The 27,131-nt window shown below is 45.2% G+C and overlaps 1 protein-coding gene across 1 annotated transcript in view; it reads right to left on the bottom strand.

The window, feature by feature from the left end:
* Positions 1–26,919, bottom strand: part of NSUN2 (NOP2/Sun RNA methyltransferase 2) — a 39,502-nt gene extending 12,583 nt beyond the window's left edge. Inside the window, exons 1-12 of the mRNA XM_069730582.1 lie at positions 26,596–26,919; positions 25,243–25,400; positions 24,004–24,108; positions 19,862–19,967; positions 18,327–18,398; positions 16,949–17,033; positions 14,860–15,052; positions 13,380–13,454; positions 5,404–5,534; positions 3,685–3,758; positions 3,135–3,262; positions 694–790 (exon numbers count right to left, since the gene is read on the bottom strand). Of these exons, the coding sequence (XP_069586683.1) occupies positions 694–790; positions 3,135–3,262; positions 3,685–3,758; positions 5,404–5,534; positions 13,380–13,454; positions 14,860–15,052; positions 16,949–17,033; positions 18,327–18,398; positions 19,862–19,967; positions 24,004–24,108; positions 25,243–25,400; positions 26,596–26,904 (1,533 nt within the window). The 5' untranslated portion in view covers positions 26,905–26,919. The remainder of the gene's footprint in view (positions 1–693; positions 791–3,134; positions 3,263–3,684; positions 3,759–5,403; positions 5,535–13,379; positions 13,455–14,859; positions 15,053–16,948; positions 17,034–18,326; positions 18,399–19,861; positions 19,968–24,003; positions 24,109–25,242; positions 25,401–26,595) is intronic.
* Between the last annotated feature and the right edge of the window lie 212 nt (positions 26,920–27,131).

Consider the following 27,131-nt stretch of genomic DNA (forward strand, 5'->3'; position numbering starts at 1 on the left):
TCCTGGTAAATATATGAAATATGAACACAGGTTAAAAGGGGTAGTCCTGGTGCATACACAATTTTCCTAAGGGACTGGATATGTAAAGAATTTCAAATTAAGGCCGGGATCACACATGCCAGAAATAAGGCCGAGTCTCGCATGTTAATACCCGGCATTGCCGCCGTCACTCAGGAGCGGAGCATGCAGCTGCACGCTCCGCTCCTGAGAGACAGCGGCAATTCCGGGTATTAACATGCGAGACTCGGCCGTATTTCTCGCCTGTGTGATCCCGGCCTAAGTCAAACTCCCCCAACCAGCATCCACCTAGATCAAACAGGCCGCTCTGTGAGGTCACCGTTCCGCCAGGTGCCAGACTGCTGCAGCCAAATCACAGGCCAAAGTGTTCCAGCGGCAGATGAAACAGTGACTTCAGTGCTTTATGTGTCACTGCAGACCACAGAGGCCTGTGCTAGATCCAGGTGGGAGCCAGTTGGCAACTATGACAAACTTTGTTATTTTTTTTCCCACATATCCAGGTCTCTGGGCAAAGTTTTAATTTTGTCCAGCCAACCCCTTTAATTCAGAAATGGCAAACAAACGGTTGGCAGTTCCTGTTGTCATTGTTGAAAAATCCCAACACACACAAATGTTCAGCTAAAATCAACAAGATTCTAAAAAATAAAAGATTCACAATATTTTATTATGGCTTACCTTGGGCTGCCTTCTGTTCCAAGGCATAGGAGCCTTCTTTATTAACACTGCTACAAAAAACCCACCAGTGTTCTGATGATGTGGCAAGATCCTTAGGCTGAGAAAAGGAAATGGCATCAGAATGGTGATAAAACACTTTCCCTTAACTTGTTTTGGTAAATATTTTTTGGCATAATAATTTGGCGTGTCCGATCATGTATCTGGACCACCAGATTATGTCACAATGAAATGACAATACAGACACCATATATTCCAACCGCACGCTCCCATCTACCTTGGCGATATATTTGACTCCCATCTTTCCTTCACTTCCTACATCTGCACACTGCTTTATTGCTGATCTGATTCATGCTATCTGGACTACCGCAACTCTCTAATAAATTGTCTCTCTTTTACTAAACTGTCCCCTCAGCAATCTATCCTGAATGCAGCAGCCAGGATTAGGTTTCAGCCTAGCTGCATCACGCTGTGCCAATCATTGCCCTGGTTGTCCGACTGCTATAGTATATAACAAGCATATCACACCACAAAGCTCTCTAATTCTGCACCGCCCAACATCTCCTGTCTGTCTCCACTGCTCTCCGTTCTGCTAATGATCTAGGGTTAAAATGCGAACGTCCACACGCTCGTTTCAGACTTTTCTTGTGCTGCACCAATTCTCTGGAATGCGCTACCCCAGACAATCCAGTTAATTTCCAGTATCCAGGGTTGTCAATGTGTCCTAAAAACACATCACTTTAGACAGGCCAATCACCTCACCTATCTAACTGTTCCCGGTTCTCCTTTTCTAAATTCTCATCATCTGGTCCCATCATTTGTATCTGGACATATAAGAGACTGGCTCCGGACCGGCTCACTTAGCTCTACTTCAACCTTATTTTTTTTATAATGGCTGGACTATACACGACAAGCACGTTTTACCTTCTGGGTCTTCCCCATTTCCTTAGAAGATTGTAAGCTCCTGTGAGCAGGGTCCTCACTTTCTTTACATTGTAGAACTATGTGCTACTCTGCAATGTCTGATACTGTTTGTACAAGTGCCCTCTGAATTGTGAAGTGCTGTGGAATATGTTGGAGCTAAAGAAATAAGATTATTATTACCTTCAAGGTGGATTTTGAAGACAAAGAAATAGTGAGGCTTCATTCAGTGTTTTCTCTACCATCATTAAATACCCGACTGTGTGCTCTAGAAACAATGCAATTACTACCAGCGTAAGCCAGCAGGTCTAATTCACCACTCGGTCTCCTAAGCTTTGAGAAGTAAATGCCTAGACGATTCATCTCAATATGTAGTATGGATGTTTGAGGATTTACTGCAGACGCGTGAAAGCGAATTCAGACATGATAATGACATCTTTGGAACAAGTGTCTCTTATAGTAGTCTAAGGAGTTTCGTTTATTTTTATTTATTTTATTTTTTTTTAAGGCGACAAATTTCTTATACAGGTTTATTCCATTCTAGATAAATTACCATCTATCCACCAAAGAGAGGATCATTGTCAGATTGCTGTGGGTCCCACTACTAATTAACAAAATGGGGGACTTTTGTGACCAGAGCAGTAAACATACGACAAGGACAACCAAGCACGGCAAAGCATAGCCAGCTGCCCCACAACTTCCCCGGACTGAGGTCTTGCAATGATCAGCATATCCCTTAAACTGTTTTGGGTTCAAAACAACATCTGGATCCTCAGTGGTTCTACTCAACCAAGAACTACAACATAATGGAGATAGAAGAACTTCCGCTTGGTAAAAGCTAAAGAGGAATAAGAAATTCCCAGCTTTGTTACAACAATTCACAGCACTCACGACTGGTTAGCATCCAACATCAATCACACGTACAAAAAACATATTTCACAGAACATTATCAAAAGGGGTTGTCCAGGACATGGCATGCTATGGACATAGCCCCAGACACTGCTTAGCGGCCGAGGCAATGTGCTGAGCTTTATCTCCATTCACTTGATTAAAACAGAATTACCCGGCATCAGCTGAAGAGTCATTTATGGGGCTGCTGTGTTTTCAGGTGTCCGAGCCCACGGATTTCTCATTAATGATCTATCTTATGGATAGGTCATCACTTGTTAAGTCCTGGACTGCCCCTTCCCAACATTTGTATGCCAATACGGAGTGGGCTCAAAAGTGCAACAAACACAGCGGGGTCCAACTGCTGGGATTGGAGATTAATGGCCAGAATTGGATTTAAACTGCTTGGTGCCCTGGACAATAATCACGACAGCTGCCCTGTCTAATAGAGGTCCCCAGCTCTGCCATATCGGTCTCCTCAAAAAAAATATTATAATAATATATGCAATATATGCAAAATTGCACTAATAAAAGAAAGAAAACAAAAAAAGCTCTGGCTCCTGGGTGGGTTCAAAAAGCAATGCTAGCAGGAAAGGGTTAATGTTATTACTAGTAATGCAATGACGGCTGCGTACCAGCGGTGCAAGTTCATTTCCTTCATCTTCATTTCATCCCTAGGAAACATCGTAGGTCGGATCTGGGTATGTCTGCTCGTGGGCACATCTTCCCACCTGTCAAACCACTGACCTTCCTTTGTCATGACCTGTTAGAGAGAGGTTTGTGTCTTTATTTAGGCTTTTCAATATATTACTGGTACAGTGACAGATTTTCCCATTCAGACTCCCTAACGGATGGCTGTGGAAGCACAGAACCTACCAAGAGCAGCAATGAACCTCTAGGCTTTCGACCATCAAACAGACAGAGGTGACCACCCAAAATCCCTTCTCTTGTAGCCCCAGAATGAGCACCTCTACTGTACAAGTGCTGATGGCAACTAACACAGCAAAAACATTACAGCAGAGCAGAGGTGATGGCTCTATGGGGCAGAGGAACTGAGTGGGGGGCAAATAAATGGGATAATAGCAGTCAAAGTAAAGTGGAACCCTAGTCGAGGTACACGGGTTGCAGAACATATGTCATATTATATAGGCACACACATATTAACATGAAACTAAAACCACTTGCCTTCCAATGGGCTATCCCAGGCATCCACTTTAAGCCGGGAATCTCAGCGGATACATCCGCAAGCTCAAGAGATCCTAAACAAATAAGAACACAGCAATCATTTTTACTAAATCTAGATCAGATTGCTATATTAAAAGGGGTTATTCACTACTCCGACAACCACTTCTGAATACCCATGTTTTCCCCCAGTAAAATAATATCACCAATACTACTCACACCCTTGGGACGGTGCCAGCAATGGCTCTCCCGAGAATCACGTGATATTGTTATGTCACGCAATCCCTAGTGGCCAATCAGTGCTGACTTCACTCTCCTTTCCCATGGACAAAACCAAGAAATCCAGAGGAAGGGAGAGAACCTGCAATCCTCCATAAGTCAATTATGTCTGTTGGAGAAGAAAAAGAAGCCAGCTATAATTGGCAGCAAGGATTGCATGACAATGTCACGCAAGCCCCGAGAGTGTCAGTGCCTACACCGCTGGGACAGGACACCGTCGCTGATTACAAGAGCTGAGTAGTGCACAACCCTTTTATAAAAAGTTATTCACATATTTCCAGACATAAAATCAATTTTGCAAAGTATCACTTATTAAAATTTACAGCCGTTCTTTAAATATTAACATTATTCCTTACAGGAGACCAACCACTGCTGCATTCAAGCTTGTAGGAAATGGGTTGAAACTGGTCAGGATTAAGGAGGTTACAGTGTGCTCCAACAATCCTGGCCAGCTTCAAAACAGCGCTTACAAGCTCAATAGAAAAAGAGCTGGTAAGCGCTGGACATGTTCTGCCATCTAGCAGTGGTCGGTTTCCAAGTCATTTCAAGAATGGCTGCAAATTTTAATAAGCAATAAATTATAAAATTGCTTAGATTTACAAGTACTATCCGATAATATGGGAATAACCCTTTAATAAAATTATCACTGAAACACCCCGATTCTAACAGTGTGTCACCTACTGGGCGGCTTGATGTAGTTTTGATAAAATCACTGTTAATGAGCAGCAGATTATCACTAGAGGACTTGTAAACGTGCTACCATGCGGTCCTCCATATCGTGAGCCCCTTACAACCTAGTACCCACCACTGATTGACATCTTTGTGCGTAAGCTGCCAATCAGTGATGTTGGAGGGGCTATGCAGAGCTCAGCATTAGAGAACTGGTAGATCTGGAGCAGGGAAAACAGTGATTTTAACAAAACCAGAGCAGGCAGCCCAGTAAATGGGACTTTGCTGGAATCAGGGTCTCTGCCACTACCTCACACTTCTCTTAGATGGAGGTGCAAATACTTAGTGACAGATTCCCTTTAAGTATTAAAATGTCGATCCTACAAAACAGTCTTAACTGTGACTTATTTTCTAGTGTGCCCAAAACAACGGTAGTCGTCTACTGGTTGTTTTATCAATGTCATCTCTACCCAAGATACTATAGAATTAAGTAGCGCAGCTGAACACCACTGATACCGTTTGACATCTGTATACCGACGCTGCAAGTTGTTGGATTTAGAAGAATATCGGGACCTGCTTATAAAGACGGATCATGCGGAAAAGTGCATTCAATTGATTTTCAGCCCATAACATGGCCTACAAAACCTATAACATCCATGAATATCAAGGGTAACATTCTGTACACCGGCTAATGGCTCCAGCCGTTTCCTCGGCACATTTTGCAGTCATTATGAGCTGTTTTTGCTTTACAACACTGAGGGTGTTTGGCCTTGCCTTCGCTTTTCTCCAGCAGGGAGGCAATAACCGCTTCATCTTCAATGGGATTCAGTGAGCACGTTGAATACACCATCCTTCCCCCTTCTGCCAGCTGTTCAACTCCACGGGTAGCAATCCTAATCTGCAACCTAGAAAAAGGAAAATGAAGGTTAACAACAACTTAAAGCAGATTTCAAAAGATTTTTGCAGAACAGCACTGCAGGCTGGAAGACTTATCCACTGACAACTGAATGAATTAATAAATCAACACTTCCCATCAACAAGAGGGAATTAAACCCATAAAGATTTAAAAAAAAAAAAAAAAAAGGAAAACAATGCAAATAAAGTTTGAAACATTAATTTCTAGTGCAGTTACTGATCACATTCAAACTGTTTTTAACTCCATGTTTGCCGTACAGATAGCAATATGACATTTTACAATTTCTATATAACTATTCAATATAATAAGAGCACTCAAATATCTATAGGAACAAAGCAAATGTCTGTTCGCAATTCTTTTGTACAGGGCTATTATGGAAAACCGCTGTGCAGAAAAAGTCATTTTACACCTTTCCAGGTACAAGGATGACATATCCAAGTCTACTAGTCATAAAAAATAAACGCAATTGACAACACAAAAGGGGGAAATCAGGAGACCTCTTTATTGATGAGTGAACGTGCTGGGATAAGGCGTTATCCGAACTTGCTCGTGTGCTAACAGCGTGACATTGGCATGCTGGAAAAAAATATGTTCGAGTCCACACGTCTGTCTCGCGGCTGTTGGACAATTCCTACTTTAAATACAATTTAATTACGGTATTTAACTATCAAAAATCATACAATGTGATTTTCTGTTTTTTATTTTTGGATGTGTCTCTCACAGTTGAAGTGTACCTATGATCGTAGGTGGGAAAACTTGCAAAGTCGTTTAGGTGACCAAATACTCATTTTCCACCATAATTTGAAAAATAAATCTTGCCAAATCAGACAAGGTGATTTTCTGAATTTGTTTTCTCACTTTGACTCTCATAGTTGTGGTCTACCTATGACGTCAATTACAGGCCTCTCTAATATTTTTAAGTGGGAGAACTTGCACAATTGGTGGCTGACTAAATACTTATTTTCCCCACTGTATGTAATTTGAGGACAGCATAAGGTAGGAGTTAAAACACTGAATTCAACAATATGTCACTTATCAGGCTGTGTGCCGTTTACATACAATGAAGATTTAATCACTAGGAGATAGTCCAACTGTCTCCTCCTCTGATAAGCAGCTCACTGTCAATAAACTATTTACATACAGAGCCTGGTGTGGGTGCGGTTAGATTTCTCAGCTAGGCTTCAGCCTACATCTAAAACTCTGTGTCACAACTGCTGCACCCAGTAAACTAAGTTATACATTGTTGGAATCAGTGTCTCTTTGCCTACATCAGGCTACTCTCAGATGAGGTATCGAAAACCTGTTGACAGATTCCCTTTAAATATAACGGATAATACTAGTGTGAGATACCTAGACGAGTAAAGTAGAAAATCCTTTTCTCCAAGTCACTCATTGGGGGACACAGAACCATGGGGTGTTATGCTGCTGTTACTAGGAGGCTGAGACTAAGTTGAGACAAAAAAAAGTTAGCTCCTCCCCAGCAGTATACACCCTCGTGCTGGCTTCCAGAGACCCAGTTCAGTGTAAAAGCAGGAGATCATTAACAACATCTTACATAATATTAGAGTACAACATATCAGAGTAAGTCAAGAACCAAAAAAAGAACGAGCCATAAGGCTAACAGGGTGGGTGCTGTGTTCCCCAATGAGTGGCTCAGAGAAAAGGATTTTACGGTGAGTACACAAAAATCCCTATTTCTCCTTTGCCACATTGGGGGACACAGAACCATGGGACGTCCCAAAGCAGTCCCTGGGTGGGGAACAATACAACCAAATAACTCCGTGTACCAACTGACTATAAATGCACAACGGCCGCCTGCAGAATACGTCTGCCAAGGGCACCTTCCGCAGAAGATTGAGTGTGAACGTTGTAGTGCTTCGTGAAAGTATGCAGGCTGGACCATGTTGCGGCCTTGCAAATGTCGAATGGCCAAGAAAGCACCCACCGACCGAGTTGAGTGTGCCCTAATCCCCACCGGGATTGGTCTGCCCCTGACCCGATAAAATTCTTGAATAGCTGATCGGATCCATCTGGATATCGAGGCTTTGGATGCGGCTAAACCCTTTTTGTGACCCTCCGGGAGCACAAAGAGGGAGTCCAATATGCGGAAGGGGGCAGTCCTAGAAATGTACCTCCTGAGGGCCCTCACCATGTTCAAGGTGTGAAGGGTCTTTTCAACCCTATGTCCTGGCTGCGGGCAGAAGGAGGGAAGAACGATATCTTCATTAAGGTGGAAGGATGAAACCACCTTGGGAAGAAAGGCCGGAGTTGGACTACCTTGTCCTGGTGGGGAAGGGCGCCCGGCAGGACAGTGCGGCCAACTCTGAGACTCGCTTGATAGAGGTTATTGCCACAAGGAAGGCAACCTTCCAGGAGAGAACAATCAGCGAGACATCCTGCAGAGGCTGAAAAGGGGGCTCCTGAAGGACACCCAGGACCAAATTGAGATCCCAAGTCTCTAAGGGCATTTTATAGGGGGGTACGATGTGGGAAACCCCCTGAACAAAAGTCCTGACTTGCAAGTCAGTAGCAATCTTGCGTTGGAACAACACTGATAATGCAGAGATCTGACCCTTGAGAGAACTGAGCGCCAGACCGGAATCGAAGCCGGACTGGAGAAATTCCAGAATGGAGGGAATTGAAAAAACAAGAGGATGACGTCCACGGAGCCTACACCATGAGAAGAAGGCTTTCCAGGTGCAGTGATAAATGCGATCGGAAGAGGTCTTGCAATCGCTTATCATGGTGGCAATGACTTGCTGGGAGAAACCAGCTTGAGTTAGGATCCAGGTTTCAACAGCCAAGCCATTAAACGTAGGGCCCCTGAGCTCTGGTGGTAGATCGGCCCTTGGCGAAGCAGATCTGGGCAGTCTGGTAACCGCAAAGGAACGTCAGCTACGAATTGAACGAGCTCCGCGTACCATGCGCGTTGAGGCCAATCCAGGGCAACTAGAATCAAAGGAACCCCTTCCATCTTGATTTTTCGGATTACCTTCGGTAGTAAAGGAAGCGGAGGAAACACGTACGGGAAGTGGAACCGGTGCCATGGGGATATCAACTCGTCCACTCCAATGGCCTGGGGATCCCGAGAACGTGCTATGAAGTTGGGAACTTTTGCGTTCAGTCTGGACGCCATCAGATCCACGTCCGGAGTTCCCCAGCGAAGGCAAATCTGCTGGAAGACCTCCGGATGGAGTTCCCACTCTGCCGAGGCGAGGCCCTGATGGCTGAGATACTCCGCCGCCCAGTTTTCGACGCCCGGAATGTGCACTGCGGAAATGATGGAGCAGTTGTTCTCGGCCCAACGGAGAATGTGGAAGACCTCCCGCATCGCCGCTCTGCTGCGGGTCCCCCCCTGATGGTTTATGTACGCCACAGCTGTGACGTTGTCTGATTGAATCCGAATAGGGTAACCCGCGAGGAGGAAGTGGAATCGTCTCAGGGCAAATCTGATCGCTTGAATCTCCAAGATGTTTATCGGAAGTCTCGACTCCCGAATGGTCCGACGCCCCTGGGCTGTGTGGTGGCGAAATACCGCTCCCCAACCGAGGAGGCTGGCGTCGGTAGTCACCACCAGCCAGTGGGTTGGGAGAAAGCACCTCCCCTGGCTGAGGGATGATGCCAAAGTCCACCATTTGAGCGCTTGCCTGATCCACGGGGGCAGAGGACATGGCCGATCGAGGGATAAGGGACTCCTGTCCCAGTTGTCCAGCAGAGCCTGTTGTAAGGGGCGGAGATGCAGTTGAGCGAAGGGAACCGCTTCCACTGCGGCCACCATTTTTCCCAGGATCCTCATGGCAAACCGAATGGAATGAGTAAAGGGACGACAAAGCGTCCGGATTACCTGCTGAAGCGCTTGGGCCTTAGACCGAGGAAGCAGGATCAGCCCCTTGGACGTGTCCAGGATCATGCCTAGGAAGGAGATCCGTCGGGCTGGAACGGGGGAGGACTTGTCCAAGTTGATCAGCCAGCCCAGGAGTGAAAGGGTATCCAAGGTAATGCGGACACTTGCTTCGCAGACGTGATAGGACGGACCTTTGATCAGGAGGTCGTCTAAGTATGGCAACACGACCACTCCTCGGGAGAGAAGAATGGCCATAACGCCGCCATGACCTTTGTGAATACCGTGGGCGCAGTGGCAAGGCCGAAGGGTAAGGCCGTGAATTGAAAATGGTCCTCCTGGATGGCAAAACGCAGGAACCTTTGATGTGGCGGGAAGACTGGGATATGGAGATAAGCATCTTTGATATCTATTGATGCTAGAAACTCTTCTCTCTCCAATGAGGAGATGACCGACCGGAGGGATTCCATCCTGAAGTGCCGGACCTTTACATACTTGTTTAGGAGCTTTAAATCCAAAATAGGGCGCACCGTCTCGTCCTTTTTTGGAACGACGAAGAGGTTTGAGTAAAAACCTCTGAATCTCTCGTGTTCTGGAACTGGGACAATGACTCCACTTTGGTGGAGAGATTCGATGGCGCGGTGAAGGGTGCGAGACTGAGCTCCTGAACTTGGGAGAAGAGAGGGAAAAAAAAAACGTGCCGGAGGGGAGGTGGAGAAATCTATTTTGTAACCAGAAGACACCAGGTCTCTGACCCATTCGTCGTGGAAGACGGAAAGCCAGACATGTTGAAAAAGAAGCAGGCGTCCGCCTACTCTGGTGGTGTCGACCGGAAAACTCCCCGAGTCATTGTGAAGGAAATCTGGAGGGCCTGGATTCCTTGGTTCTGGGTTGCCTAGGTTTACCTCGCCAGGACTGATTCGGCCTGTATGAGGGCAGAGAGTCTCTCTCTCTGTACGTGGTGATCATTCTGATCTGGAGGAAGCCGTGGAGGAGGACCAGAATGGGCTATTGCGAAAGGGCCGAAAGAAAAAATGTTGCTGACGCTGAAAAGCAGTTTTAGCCCTGTGCTGTGGGAGGAATTTGTTTTTCCCCTCCTGCAGCATCGGAAATAAGCTGGTCTAATTTTTCTCCAAACAGACGTCCGCTCTGAAAAGGCAGAGAAATCAGAGACTTTTTAGAGGAGGAATACGCGCTCCACTCTCTAAGCCATAGTGCTCTCCTAATGGTGACGGCGTTGAGGCAGCAACTGCCGCACAGTCTGGTGCGTCTAAAGACGCATACATCACAGTCTCCAGCCATAGCAATTTGTTTGGCAAGATCCACCGCCTCAGACAGAAGAGCCTGGTCCTGAATAGATTTTGCAAGGGCATCTGCCCAGAAAACCATTGCTTTTGCTACCCATGCCGCTGCAAAGGAAGTGGATAAAGAGGAACCTGAGGCTTCATATACTGAGCGAGCCAGGGAATCTATCTGGCGTTCTGTGGGATTAATTGAAGCCCCACAGGTACAGATAAAAGCGTTTTGGTAGCCAAACGGAATACCGGAGGATCTACTGTTGGAGGTTCCGTCCAATCTTTAACAAGATCTGCGTAAAAGGGATACTTCAATCCCAGGGCCTTTTCACCCGTAAAGCGCTAATCCGGTTTCTCCCTGTGTCGCCGGACTATATCTAAGAAATCCGGATGAGAGGCGAACACCCAATTGGATCGCTTGGTTCTTGTAAAAGATACCGCATGATCCGGAGCGGAATTTGGGTCATCATCAACCTTAGCGCATGATTGACAGCTTCAATGAGGGAATCCACAGTCGATTGAAACTCCGGAGAATCCGGGTCCAAAGACGCCTCAGACTCATACTCAGAGTCATGATCGCTGCGAACCCCTGGAGAGGGTAAGCGAGAAGTGGAGCTACCAGAGGCTGAATGGCGTGGTGAATGCTCAAGAGAGGTATTGCGGATCCGTTTTTTGGATGTCCGTACCTCCTTCAGGTGAGAGCGGCCCCTGCTGGCCGATGATTCCCCTGTAAGTAAGGGGTCTCTTAACCCAGGTAAACGAGTGCCCCGCTCCCCAGAGGGGTCATGAACGGATTCAATCGCTTTGGCCAGCGAAGACATGGATTGTGACAGTGACGCGGCCCACTCACGGGGGCTAGACACACTGGGGTCGGTAGCGGCGGAGAGCTCCTGAGCACATTGGGCATCACAGGCTGAGCAGAGAGGTGAGCTTTGAGGCCGGGGGAGGGGAGCCTGGCAGGTGGTACACGCAGTGAAAAAGGTGGTATGAACCTTTGTAGCCTTTTTAGCCCTTGACTGCGACATGATGTACCCCAATATAAGTAAAAACGCTGCTAGTGGAAGCTATGAGGGGTAAAACTGCAGGGAAGCACCTAACCCTTACCCAGGTCCTGTGTCCCGCAATAACATGAGGCGGCGCGTGCTGAGTACGGGAGAAGACCGCCATCCAGGGATGCTGACATGTGCAGAAAAAGGCGGCTAGAACAGCGGTGTGTGCAGGGAAGATGGCTGCCGAGATTTGGGGGGGGGTAGTCTCGCATAGAGCGAGAAGCGTCAGGTCTGTGGGCGGAGCCGCTGGAATGATGCGAGCGTGGGCGGGGCCTATCGGGATGCGGCCCACACAAAGGCCGAAGCCAGGGACTAAATTTCTGGCTGCGGCGGCACGCACCACCGAGAAAGATCCGTGGAGCCCTGCGGGGACCCTGCAGCCATGAAGCCCTCCTAAGCCTGCCAGAAAACGACCCCTCCCGGTGGCACTTACCCCAAAATGAAGGGGATTGCAGATGCCGCAGGTCAGAGCTGTGCCCGGGGTAGATAGGACGGTGCAGGGTTGGGGGAGCCTCCATCCACCATCCCCTTGAAAGTGGGGTGGAGAGGAACCATCCGCCTCCTTCCATCATCCACTCTTTTCAGTGGTGATGCAGTGGGAACTGCACGGACGCCACAATGTAGAGTGCCTCTGATCATCCAAGGGTAAGACCTGGTGGGCAGGGCAAAATGTCCGGCAATAGGCCTGTTTGCAGAAAAGGATATGTGGAGGTGACACTCCAGTGCTCGTCTGTTAAGGGAGGGGGGAGATCGTTGCCCTTGAAGGGGCCCGTCACCCCTAGAATCAGCCCAGGCAGTGGCATCCCACATCGCAGGAGAGGATACGGAGAGGCAACACCGTGCTCGCCTCTTGTTGGTTCGGGGAGATCGGAGCCTTGAAAGGTTCCGTCGCCCCTTCGTCCGGGTAGAAAGGTTAAATAGTAAAAAATCCAAAAGGTAAAAGTTCTAGTTTGAATAGCAGACCCAGTGTGCCTCCTACGGACACTAAGCTTGAACTGGGTCTCTGGAAGCCAGCATGAGGGTGTATACTGCAGGGGAGGAGCTAACTTTTCTTGTCTCAACTAAGGCTACTTCCACACTTGCGTCGGTACGGGCCCGTCGCAATGCGTCGGGCCGACGTACCGACGCACGTTGTGAAATAAATGAGCAATGGGGGAGGTTTTGCAGTTTTTCAACGCATCCGGTGCCCCATTGTAATGTCCGGGGAGGAAGGGGCGGACTTTTCATGTTTTTTTCACATTTTTTTGCTATAAAACCGCAAAAAAAAGCATACATTATGCATCCCATCATTTAGAATGAATTCCGCAATTTTTGTGCACAGGATGCGTTTTTTTCCGCAAAAAAAAAAAAACACATCGCGGTAAAAAACGCAACATGTACATTAATTTTGCGGATTTCCCACTATATAATGCATTGGGAAATGTCCGGAAAAATCCGCAAAAAAAATGCACCAAAAACACGCAAAAAACGCATGCAGATTTCTTGCAGAAAATTTCAGGTTTTTCTCTGGAAATTTCTGCAAGAAATCCTGAATGTGTGCACATAGCCTAAAAATGATTTTTAGCCCCAAATGCATGTATTCACATAAATATAATAATTTGTCTGCAGTGGTGGACAACATTCTCAAACCTTTTACAGGGAGCACTTACCCATGCAGCTGCAAACTGTTTAAAGTCGTCCATTTCTTCCAAACATCAATATTCTTCCTCAAAGTCCCATCACCACTGTAATAGAAAGAGGGCATCACTGTGAAATCTGGATGGACACCGCAGGAGGTCTACTCGCTGGTTGTACAGTAAAAGAACATTAGGGTACCGTCACACAGTGCAATTTTCATCGCTACAACGGTACGATCCGTGACGCTCCAGCATCGTAACAATATCGCTCCAGCGTCGTAGACTGCTGTCACACTTTGCAATCTACGACGCTGGAGCGATAATTTCATGACGTATGTGCGATGTAGAAGCCGTTGGTTACCATGCGCACATCGTATACGATGTATGTTACACCATGCGATCATGCCGCCACAGCGGGACACTAGACGACGAAAGAAAGTTTCAAACGATCTGCTACGACGTACGATTCTCAGCGGGGTCCCTGATCGCAGGAGCGTGTCAGACACAGCGAGATCGTAACTATATCGCTCGAACGTCACGAATCGTGCCGTTGTAGCGATAAAAATTGCACTGTGTGACGGTACCCTTAGACTAAAAAAAAAAGGTCAACAACTAGACATGGCTTGGAAAATGCTCCGAGACAATAGTCAGACCTAATGCACAAGGATGAATTACTGTGGCAGTCATGGGTAGAATTAAGAATGAACACATACATTACAGGGTTTGCACAGCTTGGAAATGAGCAAATAGACAATAGCAGCTGCACAAAATGGGCAAATGGTGCGTAATGTCAGACAAGCATCCGATGTGTCATTATCAGGAAGGGAAGCAGATCTCCCACTGTGACCAGAGCTTCACAACAGATCTCCACCTAAATCACGCTGTAAGATGTCAGGACTGAGAAGAACAGAGGGACACGCTGGATTTTAGAGATAGCATTGTGATGCAAAGTATAATGAATACACCGTACATGCATAGATGCAAACGTTACGGTACAATGTCGTTTTTATATCATTCTTGCTGTATATAATTGGGAAAGTTTACATTACTCATTTGATGCAAATGTATTACTATTGCAAAAATCAGAAATGGCTTTAAAAAGGAATATAAATATAAAGCTTTCAATTCTATATCTCTGGGTAGGTTCTGCTTTGCCCAAGAAAGGAACGTTACAAAATGAAATAACCAGCAGCACCATGAACTCTGCAAGGTACTGAAGCGTTCTTCTATTCAGCCAACTCACCACGCAAAGAACAAGCCCTCAAACAGCTCCACTGACGGATATATAAAAACGTTACAGGTCTAGGAAGATGGAAAGACATACGGCATATGGGAGAATGAATGGTGCCAGACAACTGCAAGTCATCCCGCAAAAAAGTCAGGCAATCGTTCTTCCTGTGCCATTGCCCTGACAGCAGCGGATTAACCATGGATGTAGCTAGATAATGCTGATGCCACCGATGAGCCACTGGTATCGAGAACTGACAGACATACAAAAAGAACCTAGAAATACCTGCACGGCACATCACACAGTATTCGGTCATAAAACAAAACTTCACGCTCGCCGTTATTTTCTACCAGGAGCCGGGGAATGCTGGAGGCGTCATGATTCACAACCATGACACAAGGACTATTGAGCCGCTTAGCTTGATGAACCAACAGGTAACACCGCCTGTTGTCCACATCATTGGCAATGACAAACCCCTCTGAAATAGAAAGCCACACTTTAAGTTACGTACTGTATATGGAACCAAACAGGTTCTTAAAATGTCATTCCCCAAATACCAGTTTTTATGCCAAACAACACAGTAAGAGATTTTACCTTGCATATGAGCAAGAACGCTTCCCCGCTCAGCAGCGAGTGACTGACACAGATGGGCAATACAGAGAATGCCGGCACTCAGGTGGCCACAAGCTTTCCGACTCATGAACAGTCTGGAGTTCAAAGGGAACCTATGATAAACTTCTATGTCCCCAAACCATTTAGATGACTGTCTTTATAGGGCACCTGCCATGTCCCCAAACACTATTAACCTGCAGACGTAGGGTTAATCAGCGGGTTAACAGCATTCTAAAGCTGTGTGGATGCCGCACTGAAAGCCTGACTACAGAGAGCAAATTAACTTTATTTCTCACAGCAGCCTCAGTCAGTCATAGTGGTGCGGCTTCCGTCACCTCTTAGTATACAGTGAGCAACAGTGTTAATCACACCTCGGCACTGACTGACAGCCAGCTCATGACTGCATCAGTAGAGTTGGTTCTCAGTCAGTGCGGTGGCTGGGCAGCTTTAAAACGCCATCAACCTGCATATTAACACCACATCTGCAGGTTAAAAGTGTGTGGCGGCATGGCAGATTCAGCTTAAAAGATTGCTACATTGATCCCTTTATGACCACCAAAGCAATGAGAAATATATATATATATATATATATATATATATATATATATATATATATATATATATATATATATATATATATATATATATATATATATATATACATACATACACATACAACTTCAAAATGCAATTTCTCGTTGCTCGACCATAGCGTTGGGGTCATATCTGTATTAACTTGCATATCATTTAAAAGGGCTACACAATTATATTGTCATGATGTGATGGTCTTTAGTATGGAAAGGGGGCCTCAGACGGTCCCTGGAACCCCAACTATCGCTGTCCCAGGGGTACTCTTGAAGGAAGAGAGGCCCTGTCTCTGACCTTACTATGCTCCTGTTAAACCCTGACTTGTCCCCTCCTCTACCCCATGAGGCCTAAGACAGAATTATGTGAACAAGATACAAAGACAAAACAGGGATAACAGAAAGCAACGAACACGCACCAAAGGTAAATAGCTATATAGGGAAGGATAGGAATGTACCAAGCAAATGGGAATAGGACAATGAGGAAAGCATACACACCAAAACAGCACGCAACAATCTTCAGTAGCAACAACGATCTATTCAGCAGAGCGTCTCCAAGGAGCTAGGAAGCAGAGTTTTCATTGGAAAGACGGAGAAGATCTGGCCAGGTTTTATAGGTAGAGGTAATGACAGATCAGAAGTAGCTGAAAATGGAGCTACAAGTTTCTGACCAGCATAGAAAGTGTTGTTAACCTCTTCGGCACCAAAGGAAACCAAATCCATTTAATATGGGACGTAAACACACAGGCTAAATGGAAGATCTGCGATTCACAATATGTAGTGATCTTCTAACCCCATATCTCCCAGGAGGACGTGACACACTCGTGATACATATAAATGGTTTGGTGATGTAGATGCTTCTTACACTTTCCCTTTAAAACTTGTGGCCAAACAGTTTATTGGATCTTTTTCCCCCCATCATCTTACATACTTTTTAAGTCTTCCTATTTCTGTTTGATGGGCTCTTCCCAGTGGGATGCAGAAGCCATGAGCTCTGCGCCAATTAGGTTTCCCCAATTCTCCTCCTTACAGCCTCTAGTCTATCACATACTGTAGTATTTCCATTTAAAAGCCAGTCTGGGATGTGACTAAATAATGGCTGAAAATGCAGGTATTAAACTATACAACTCAGAAAACAACCTCAAGGTAGAGATAAAGGAAGGGCAGGTCAGGCGTACCAGGAAAAGGAATATCCATGTCGGCATGCAACATTTCAATGAGCTGCTTAGTTTTAGAACCTGGGGCTGCGCACATGTCCAAGATCTAGGAGTGAAAAACAGTCAGTAGTAAAAGCAAGCAATAGAATAGAATGACATTAAAAGGGTTTGTCCGGTCCAAATCACCATCTGACTGCAGACTTATGAATTTCACCCAGTGCTGTGCGTTGGGAGGGGGGATTCGCTGCTGTCTAAACTGGGAATGGAGGGTATGTATGTGTTATACGTACTCCTGGCCAGAGACCGAATAATGGGCACGGCCTCACTCCAAACTAGTCACTAGATGGGGCGCGACCTCGCTCAGTACAAGTGTATGGAGCGCGACCTCGCCCACTAGATGGATTATTCCCGGGAGTATGTAAAACTCATACATCATAACCGTTCCTGGCTCAAAAAATGACAAATTCCCCAGAGCATAGTGCGTGCACTGGGGGAATTTATAAGTCTGCAGTCTTATTGGTTTGGACCAGGCAACCCCTTTAAGTCAAAATGGCATATTACTACATCATTTCATATCAACATATTCGGGAGAACTTGCATAACAAATTGTATGATCTACTTTCTCCCATTACAATATTTTAATGAATTAAAAAAAACAAACAAAAAGAAAAAAAAAAACAAAAAACATTGGGACATCAAACCCCCCAGTTACTTATAGAAGGGGGAAGGAGGGTCTTTTTTAGCCAATTAGCCCGTTTTGGCCTCTCAGGGGCCCAACAAATGTGATATGGTGTCCGCAATCTATTCTAGCCAAAAATCAGTTATCACTTCTTGTCTTCTCAGCTCTGCCATGTTCCCAAACAACAGATTTTGACTATACATGCAGTTTTCCTGGATTCGAGAGAAATTGTGTAACAAAATAGTGGGATCCATTTACCCTTTGTGAAAATAAAAAAATCGGGGGCTAAAGCAACATTTTATTGGAGAAAATGTAATTTTGTTTTTCCATTCCACGGTGTGCTAATTCCTATGAAGCACCTGAAGAATTAAAATATTTCCTAACAGCAGTTTGGATTAATTTGCGAGGAGCAGTTTTTGAAATGGTATCACTTCTGAGAAAGTTCCAATACATATATAGGGCCCTCAAAGTCACTTCAAAGGGAATGGCAAATACCTAACAAAGTAAAAAAAAAAAAAAAACTCTGAAAATGATGGTAATATAAAAGTAAACATATGGGTTGTTTTTGGTGTGGGATGACAATCTGGTTTATATGTGTAAGCATTCAAAGACGAGAACAGCTAATTTATTCAAAATTTTTGATAAATGTGGTTTGGTTGTTAAGGTCAAAGTTGGCACCGGCACTAAGGGATCACTATTCTCTTCTTGAGTGCATCTTACCTTGTGATGTGGCTGGACCCCAAGAAGAAGAGGAGGGATCATACTGACTGCTTCTTGGCGACTTATATTACCCTAAAAAACAAAATATGTTGCATAGAAATAATCCATTTAGAAGATCCGACTTGACAATCTTTGCGTTGAGGCTATCCCTAAAGCCTCGATAAGATGAAGTTTGTATATTTGTGATAGAAGTACCGTATATACTCGAGTATAAGCCGACCCGAGTATAAGCCGACCCCCCTAATTTTGCCACAAAAAACTGGGAAAACTTATTGACTCGAGTATAAGCCTAGGGTGGAAATGCAGCAACTACCGGTGAATTTCAAAAATAAAAATAGATCATTATTTCCCCATAGCTGTGCCATATAGTGCTCTACACCATTCATATTTCCCCATAGCTGTGCCCCATATAGTGCTCTGCACCGTTCACTGTGCCCCCTAGCTGTGCCATATACAGTGCTCTGCACCGTTCACTGTGCCCCATAGCTGTGCCATATACAGTGCTCTGCACCGTTCACTGTGCCCCATAGCTGTGCCTTATACGGTGCTCTGCACCGTTCATTGTGCCCCCTAGCTGTGCCTTATACGGTGCTCTGCACCGTTCACTGTGCCCCCTAGCTGTGCCTTATACGGTGCTCTGCACTGTTCACTGTGCCCCCTAGCTGTGCCTTATACGGTGCTCTGCACCGTTCATTGTGCCCCCTAGCTGTGCCTTATACGGTGCTCTGCACCGTTCATTGTGCCCCCTAGCTGTGCCTTATACGGTGCTCTGCACCGTTCACTGTGCCCCATAGATGCTGCACATTAATCTGTGCTGCCGCTGCTACTGCTGCAATAAAAAAAAAAAAACACATACTCACCTCCCTTGATTGCAGCTCCCAGCGTCTCGTTCCGGCGCCTCCATCTTCCCGGCGTCTCTGCTCTGACTGATCAGGCAGAGGGCGCCGCGCACACTATATGCGTCATCGCGCCCTCTGCCTGATCAGTCAGAGAGCGCAGACGCCGGGAAGATGGAGGCGCCGGCCGGGAAGATGGATCGGCGCCCGGCGGCTGGAACGTGGACAGGTGAATATAACATACTCACCTAGTCCTGGCGATCCTCGCGCTGTCCCCTCCTGTCTTCGGCGCTGCAGCTTCTTTCTCTATCAGCGGTCACCGGCACCGCTGATTAGAGAAATGAATAAGCGGCTCCGCCCCTATGGGAGGTGGAGCCGCTTATTCATTTCTGTAATGAGCGGTCCCACGTGACCGCTGAAGAGGGGAAGAAGCTGCAGCGCCGAAGCCCGTGGGACGGCAGGGACAGCGCGAGGATCGCTGGGACTAGGTAAGTATACCCCAGCGCCCTCAGCCCCTCACCTGCCGACCCCACCGCTACCGTGACTCGAGTATAAGCCGAGGGGGGCACTTTCAGCCCTAAAATTTGGGCTGAAAATCTCGGCTTATACTCGAGTATATACGGTACATCAGAAAAAATTCTAGAAGTTTTACAAAAAGTCTGCAACAGAATAAGAAAAGCTCCTAGGATACCAACTTACCGACTCGGTCTCGCTAATAAGAAATTGATGGAATTTCTCCAATTCAGGGGACTTGCGAATTATCTTTCTGCTCAGGTTCGTGTGCCAGGCAAGCTCATCAGGGTACCTATGTGCAGGGTAAAGGACATTTAGTCTGAGCTAAGGGGGTACACACTGCAACATTACACTGCTGTGCCTCCAAGGCCTACAGAATTACATTATTCTACAAGAACGTACAGTACATAAAAGTGTTGGAAAAAGAGCGGATCTGTGTGATGAATCTGGCGTTAAACCTAAACGCCATTCACTACAATACAATGGAATTTCAATACCTACCAATATGTGTTAGTACACACGGACATCCACAGGATGAGCTACATTTTACAGCAGAGCAAAATTACTCCTACATAGCATTTTGGAGGAGTATTTTTAGGAGGAGTATGTATGTTAGCGCTATATAAAAAATAAACATTATATAGTTTGCAGGAACTCAATTTACATTAGTAACACTCGTACACACATAATGTTAAAGGGGTTCTCCTGTGAAGAGAAGAAAACTAACTACCTATCTGAGTGAGGGAGGGGTGCTAAATTATAGATCGACAGGGGCCAGACTGCTAAGACAAGCACCGAAAGAACAGGGAACCTTCATCCTCGTTAGAATAGAGCAGCAATGCCCATGACTTCTGTTTCATTCATTCTAACGAGGATAAAAATGACCCTTTCTGCTGGTCAGTGAGTCCTGGTGGTCAGACCCTCACCGATCTGTAAATTATCACTTATCCTGTAGACAGGTGATAAAGGGGTTAACCAGTGAATGTAACTTAAAACCTTACTATATAAGAGGGAAAAAATGCTTCCAACCATTAAAGAGGGCCTTCTGCCAGTTTCAGCATGTTAAACTGGCAGAATCATGAAATAGTGGCTGCAAAAATGAATATAATAAACCCCGATTAATCAAAACAGTCGATCTTCACATCAGTCTAAATGAGGAGGCAATGTGGAGAACGAGGCTCACAATTCATTAAGAGGCAAATGCCTCATAAAGAGTCAGGAGTGTTGGACGAGTGGCGTGCACCTCAGTGTACGTCTAGCCACAAATCTTACTCCATTCCTTGCTGGAGTAAGATTTGTGGCATAGTGAATGCCGCCGCTCGTCATGAATTCGACGAGCAGTGGCCACCACGCCCCATCCACTTTGTCGCAGCTGACCATAAAAGGCCATAAGTCACTTTGCAATTCTGGGGTAAAAGCTTTAGATGAATCAAAAGCCATAGTTTTTAGTTTTCCTCTCTGCTGCAGAGATACTACCTTGTGAAGAATAGGTTAAAACTCATGGGGGATTACCAGAGATTTTTTTTTTTTTTTTTTAACTAGGGGGCAAGTAATTATGCCACTGCATGAATTTGACCAATCATAAGTAGACAGCAACATACAGGAGAACAAAATTTACAAAAAAAGAACAAACCACCACAAAAGCTTACAGCAGGTTTGTCAGTGGTAAACATGTAATGACAGACTGGTCTAACTGGAAAGCTGTGGGATTACAAAGTGCTGGGAGTAGCACAGATCAGTGCCATTACACAGACGGTCAGCTTTCCCCTCAGGCCAGTCATGTTTGTAATGAGACATCGCTCAGTTCTGTTGTACTGCTGTGAGATGTAGGTTATCACACTTCTCTCTACTCCTGGCACGTCGTAATCACACACAGCTCTGCAATGAGATCCGTGAGGAGGGCCGACCGTTTGTCATGTCTCACACTGAGAAACCTGCTCTAAGCTTTTGTGGGGAATAGGGGGGGTGGAGGGACATAAAGAACAAAAAAAAAAACTCTTCATAATCAGACCATAATACGCTTAAAATAATATTTTATTAACTATGATGTAAAATATGAACATGATATGTATTAAAAACAAGGAAAATATATTCATGTAAATAAAGAGTCACATGGGTCCATAAAGTGCATAGTGCCAAATCATATAAACTTCACATGCAAATAAAGCAGTTGTTACCCAAGTAGCAGCTATAAGGCTATGTAATTTTTTTTTTTCACTATTAACTTTTGGAGATGTGTGTAAAAAAAATTTGTATTGTATTCCTCACCCACACCCAGTATATAATTTTTGTGTGATCTTATATCATGCACTGTGCTGTTGTGTCTACTTATTTATTGTACTACTGTAGTTATTCATACATATCAATTTTGCATTTTTCCCTCACACTGTATAATTGTTCTCTGGTCCACGCTTCCACCATTTTTTTCAACTGTGGATTCCCTTGTTTTTAATACAGATCATGTTCTTGTTTTACATCAGGAGTCCTCAAACTGCAGCCCGCCGAGGACATTTATCCGGCCCCTGGGCCTGGCCGACATTGAACTTCACTACAGTTCAATGCCGGAAGGCCCTGTAATCGCGGGTGGAACGACGAGACGGCGAGGAAAGGTGACGCGCGGCCCTCCGCATGCAGCACAGACAGCGTGATTGTCATCATGCCGCCTGTGCCAGAAGAAAACGGAGTTGAGAGGGCGCCTCTTCAGAGCAGAAGGGGATATAGGCAAGTACTGATTTGTTTTGGGTCTGGTCTATCATGCCAACTGGGGACCTATGCTGCCTATTGTGGACATTTACCTGCCTATTGGGACCTATGCTGCCTATTGTGGACATTTACCTGCCTATTGGGACCTATGCTGCCTATTGGGAGTATTGCTGCCTATTGGGGACATTTACCTGCCTTTTTGGTGACTCTCACACCACACCAGTCTGAGCCTGAGGTAAAAGCAGAGTTCCACTAATATGGGCACTGGTGAGGCTGAAAGTATATTGACTGGCAAGGCTGCATTGATGGGCACTGATCCGACTGCATTGTGGGCAGTGCAGTCTATATGTCTCTGTGTGGTCAATTTTATTGCTGGTATATTGTGTTTGTAGCGCTGTATATATATATATTGGTATTTATATATATATTGGTATATTTATATATATATTGGTATATATATATATAGGTATTTTACTAATAGCAGTTTGGAATCCCTAGAAATCCGTGATATCAAGAAAGAGAACAATTGCTTCACTTGTTACGACTAGCAGTGATAAATATGGAACCGGACATTGACCATCTCATTAGCCAAAATCCGGCCCATAGTTCCCATTGAAATACCAGTAAGTTTGTTGATTTAACTTTACTTTTTCTTCGTTTTAAATATTTTATTTGTGCCGGTTTTGTTTTTTTACTTCAAAATAAGATATGTGCAGTGTGCATAGGAATTTGTTCATAGGTTTTTTTTTTCTTTTTACTATATTCCGGCCCTCCAATGTCTGAGGGACCGTGAACTGGCCCTCAGTTTCAAAAAATTTGGAGGACCCCTGTTTTACATCATAGTTAATAAAATATTATTTTAAGCGCATTATGGCCGGATTATGAAGTTGTTGTTTTTTTTTGTTGGCATTCTGCTTATGGATTGTCAAAACAATGCAACAGTATAATTACACAGCCCCCTTGAACAAAACAAATTTTAACAGTCTTTACAAGTTAATGTCTCTGTAACAGAGGAGAAATTTTAAAAAAATTTAAACAGTGGGATCAAAGTGTTTATATCGTAAAACATATTGAAAAGTCACTAAATATTTACGCAACTCTGTGGTTCAAAAATTATGCAACTTTTGGCACCAGATTCGGGCAGCTATGGCATAATTGACAAAGCTGGGAAGAATCCAGGCTGTGGCTACGCCCGCCCATTAAATCCATCAAAAATGGCAGCAACTCTTATTACAGGAATGTTACTCCAGTCCTTGACTGGAGTAACATTTCTGGTGAGGCGCATGCCACTGATACGATGTGAGCGTTTCTTAATGAATTTATCACAGCCCTCATTGAGAACGGTGTATAAAATGCCAGTCTTAATGAATGAGGACATAAGTTATGGTCAGCTCTGAGGCCAATACTCCATGATGTGGCCAGTTGACCATGCTCCAACTGATGACAGATTCTTTAAAGGGGACCTGTCAGTCGATTCCTGCTGCCCAATCCACAGGCAACATGAATCAGTGCCTGGCTGCAGGACTGCCATGGACTATACAGAGACCAGTGAGGTGGAAATCCCATTGTGCTGCCATTCGTTATGTATATCCAAAGCTTCAAATCTCATAGCAAAATAGGCTTACCAGTTAAGAGGTTGGGGGGCTTCGAGCTTCTGGCCATCAACCTCTATATTCTGTATCTCCTTAAAGTATTTCTCTTTCAAACAATGCAGGATTTCTTTTGCATGACTATAAGAAAGTGCAGATTTAAAAGGTCAAAAATATATTAAAATAAAAGAAAAAAATACATTAAAGCTTCTATTAATACCATAATAAAGCTACGATCTACTACTAAACAAGGTTAATGAATAAGAGAACATCCCTTATAGGCAGGAAAGAATTGAAAGATATATTTTACTGAGGTCCAACTCCATCCACTACTGAAGGTGAGGGGAATTTGGCTTTCCCTGCTCAGCCTTTGACAGCAATGTAACGTAAAGCAAGGACAGGTAGGGTCCTTCAGAGAGGACAGGATAATAATTGTTCTCTGTCCGCCGCTCTCAGTTTACTTAAAAGACCTTTCTAAAATACGTTGTCTACGGGTTAGGAGAAAGGAACAGATTGCCATCATTTAGGGATCAGTGAGTGACCTCAGAGGCTGGAACCTCGCTGACCCCAATCATGGACTCGCATATATACAAGCAGTTGGAAGACCCTTAAAAAAAAAAAAGTTTGCTGTACCCTGCTGAAGTTGTTACAGAAACCCCTTTAGCAGATTTTTGCTACCACATCTGTGAGCAACATTATGTAGAGACCCCAATTCCAGCAAAGTATCACTCACTGGGCTGCTTGCTGTAGTTTTCAGAAAATACAGCAGTTCTCTGAATGCTGAGCTCTGTATAACCCGCAGCTTTTTATGCACACTGTGCATAGGCAGAAAACTACTAATCAGTGGTGGAATTATACAAAGCTTATGAACATGAAGACTACCTGGTAGCAGGTTTACTGGTCCTCCAGTAATAATCTCCTGCTAAGACAATTGTATCAAAACTAAAGCAAGCAGCCCAGTAAGTGACACATTGCTGGAATCAGGCTCTCTGCATCTACATTATGCTGCTCTTACATTATTTGTCAGCAACCTGGTGACAAATTCCCTTTATCTACCGCAGATAGTGACATGTACTTCTCAATGGAACAAACTATTTCTAGGAATAAATAGATTACCAGTAAACAGTTCATACCTGGGAAATAAATACAGACACGGCCAAACACAGCTCACTGCTCATACTCGAGCTCAGTGGCGCAGCCTGGCCCAGAACATAGTCAGCGCACACCCCATGCTGGCTTTGGGGCAACTGCACATTGGGCCTCAGGATGCCTTACCTCTTATATCCAGTGATCCTTATGGTGGCTGGTAGAGGCTCCCGCATTATGGACATGAACTGCTCCCATTCCCCCTCTGGTACGATCTTCAGCTCCTGGTAGTAATGCTCAAACAGTTTGTTTTCCTTGATGATTTCAGTATAGCCGCTTTCCCAGGCCTTAGAGACAATCAAAGTCCATGTTACATACTAAAGGCAATACTACAAGGTTAGCCAACAAATGACATACCATACATAGATGCTGGGGAAATAGATGGTGCCTACAGTTCACTGCATGGCGGGTGGCCACAACTGCAACTGTGCAGGTAAAAGGGACACGGCCCCTTCCTTCTACCTTCTCAAGATCAGTAGGGGTCCTAGAGGTTGCCCCTTTAATTATAATGTAAAGGCTTACTTCAGCAATACACAAAAACTGTATGAGATGGAGATACAATATCACATTGAATTAAGATTTCCCATGATACAGCAGATCTGTCATCAGATTTCACAATACAAACTGCATTCAACATTAAATAGACCTGGTGAGGCTGGTGAACTTACACTGAAAATTCAAGTCAGAATGGCTGTATCATCCTCTTTGAGAGATGACAAGTCTAAGATCAAAATGTTCGTTTTGACAGCAGAATTAAACAGTCATTCTGACATGGATTCTTCAAGTAAGTACATCAGTCTCATCAGGTTTAAGAGACATATTTAATAATATATAGCGAATCTGGTGCTTTAGCAGGGTGACGCTATCCAATCAATACTGACACTGCCAACTGTACATGGACCCTACTTAAAAGGGGAATGGTACCAGCCTTTATTGTTATACATTCCAGGAGTGATCAAAGAGCACAATACAGAGCTGTATGAAGAGATGGCCCCAGCTTGCCATTAGAGGGGTAATGCAAATATATGAGCAGACGGGTCCTCATTAAAGGGGGTATTCTCCAGAATGGCATCACCTATCTACAGGTGACATCTGATCAATGAGACTGTGCGGTCATGGAAGCACAAGGTCACTCCATGTTTATTGCCCATATATGTGGTTAGGTGGGGGATGAGATTACAGCTCTATGATGTTCCCGGTGGCCACATTAATGCCGCAGTCAATAAGTGGCCACTGATCAGCTGTAGCCAGGAAGGGTGTGGGCCGATCAGAGGCTGCAGCATTAATGAGACACATTGTAAGGGAAGTGACGCGCTTTCTATACCCACCAGTGGACTGACTACTTGGGGACACTGGTGGCCACGCCGCTTTTCCAGTCCGTCTGCTATCCCACAACCAGACCAAGCCGCCCCGAATACTGGGACATGTGTGGGGGAGGGGAGGTCCTCACTACCCTGACTGCCCGTAGTGTATCCTCCTCACCGCCTGCTCTCTGGCCTTGCGCCTCTCCTCCTCTTCCTCGGGGGTCCTCCGCACGGCCAGGCGCTGCTCCTTCCTCCGGTTGCGCTTGCTTCTGCGCCCCATCACCGCGCACAGTACTTGGCAGCAGCAGCGCCGTGTGAATATCTTGGCAGGGTCCTCGGTACCGAGCTGTCGTCCCCGGGGATAAAACTGCGTCTGTGATACGCAGGATAACACGTGCAGATAGAGCTTTCCCACAACTGGCGGCTCTGATGACGTCACTACGGTGGCCGACAGAGAGCACTGTGCGTCGCCGTCCAGCGACGTCATAACTGGTGGACACGGAGGCCGCAGCGGACATCTTTGATGAGGTCACCTCTAGCGAGTTTCCAGTTTATGATTTGTAGAGATAGCTACATTCATGGAGAGACTGAGAACTTACATGAACTATAGTGTTTAACCCTGCTGTTCTGTTCGGTCTGGGGAGACCTATTTTGAACTTTGGTATTTTTTGGGGTGTTCAAGATGCGGTTCTGAAACTTGTGGTTGATTGACTT

The sequence above is a fragment of the Ranitomeya imitator genome, chromosome 6 (genome assembly GCF_032444005.1).
Source record: "Ranitomeya imitator isolate aRanImi1 chromosome 6, aRanImi1.pri, whole genome shotgun sequence".
In the NCBI taxonomy this organism is placed as follows: domain Eukaryota; kingdom Metazoa; phylum Chordata; class Amphibia; order Anura; family Dendrobatidae; genus Ranitomeya; species Ranitomeya imitator.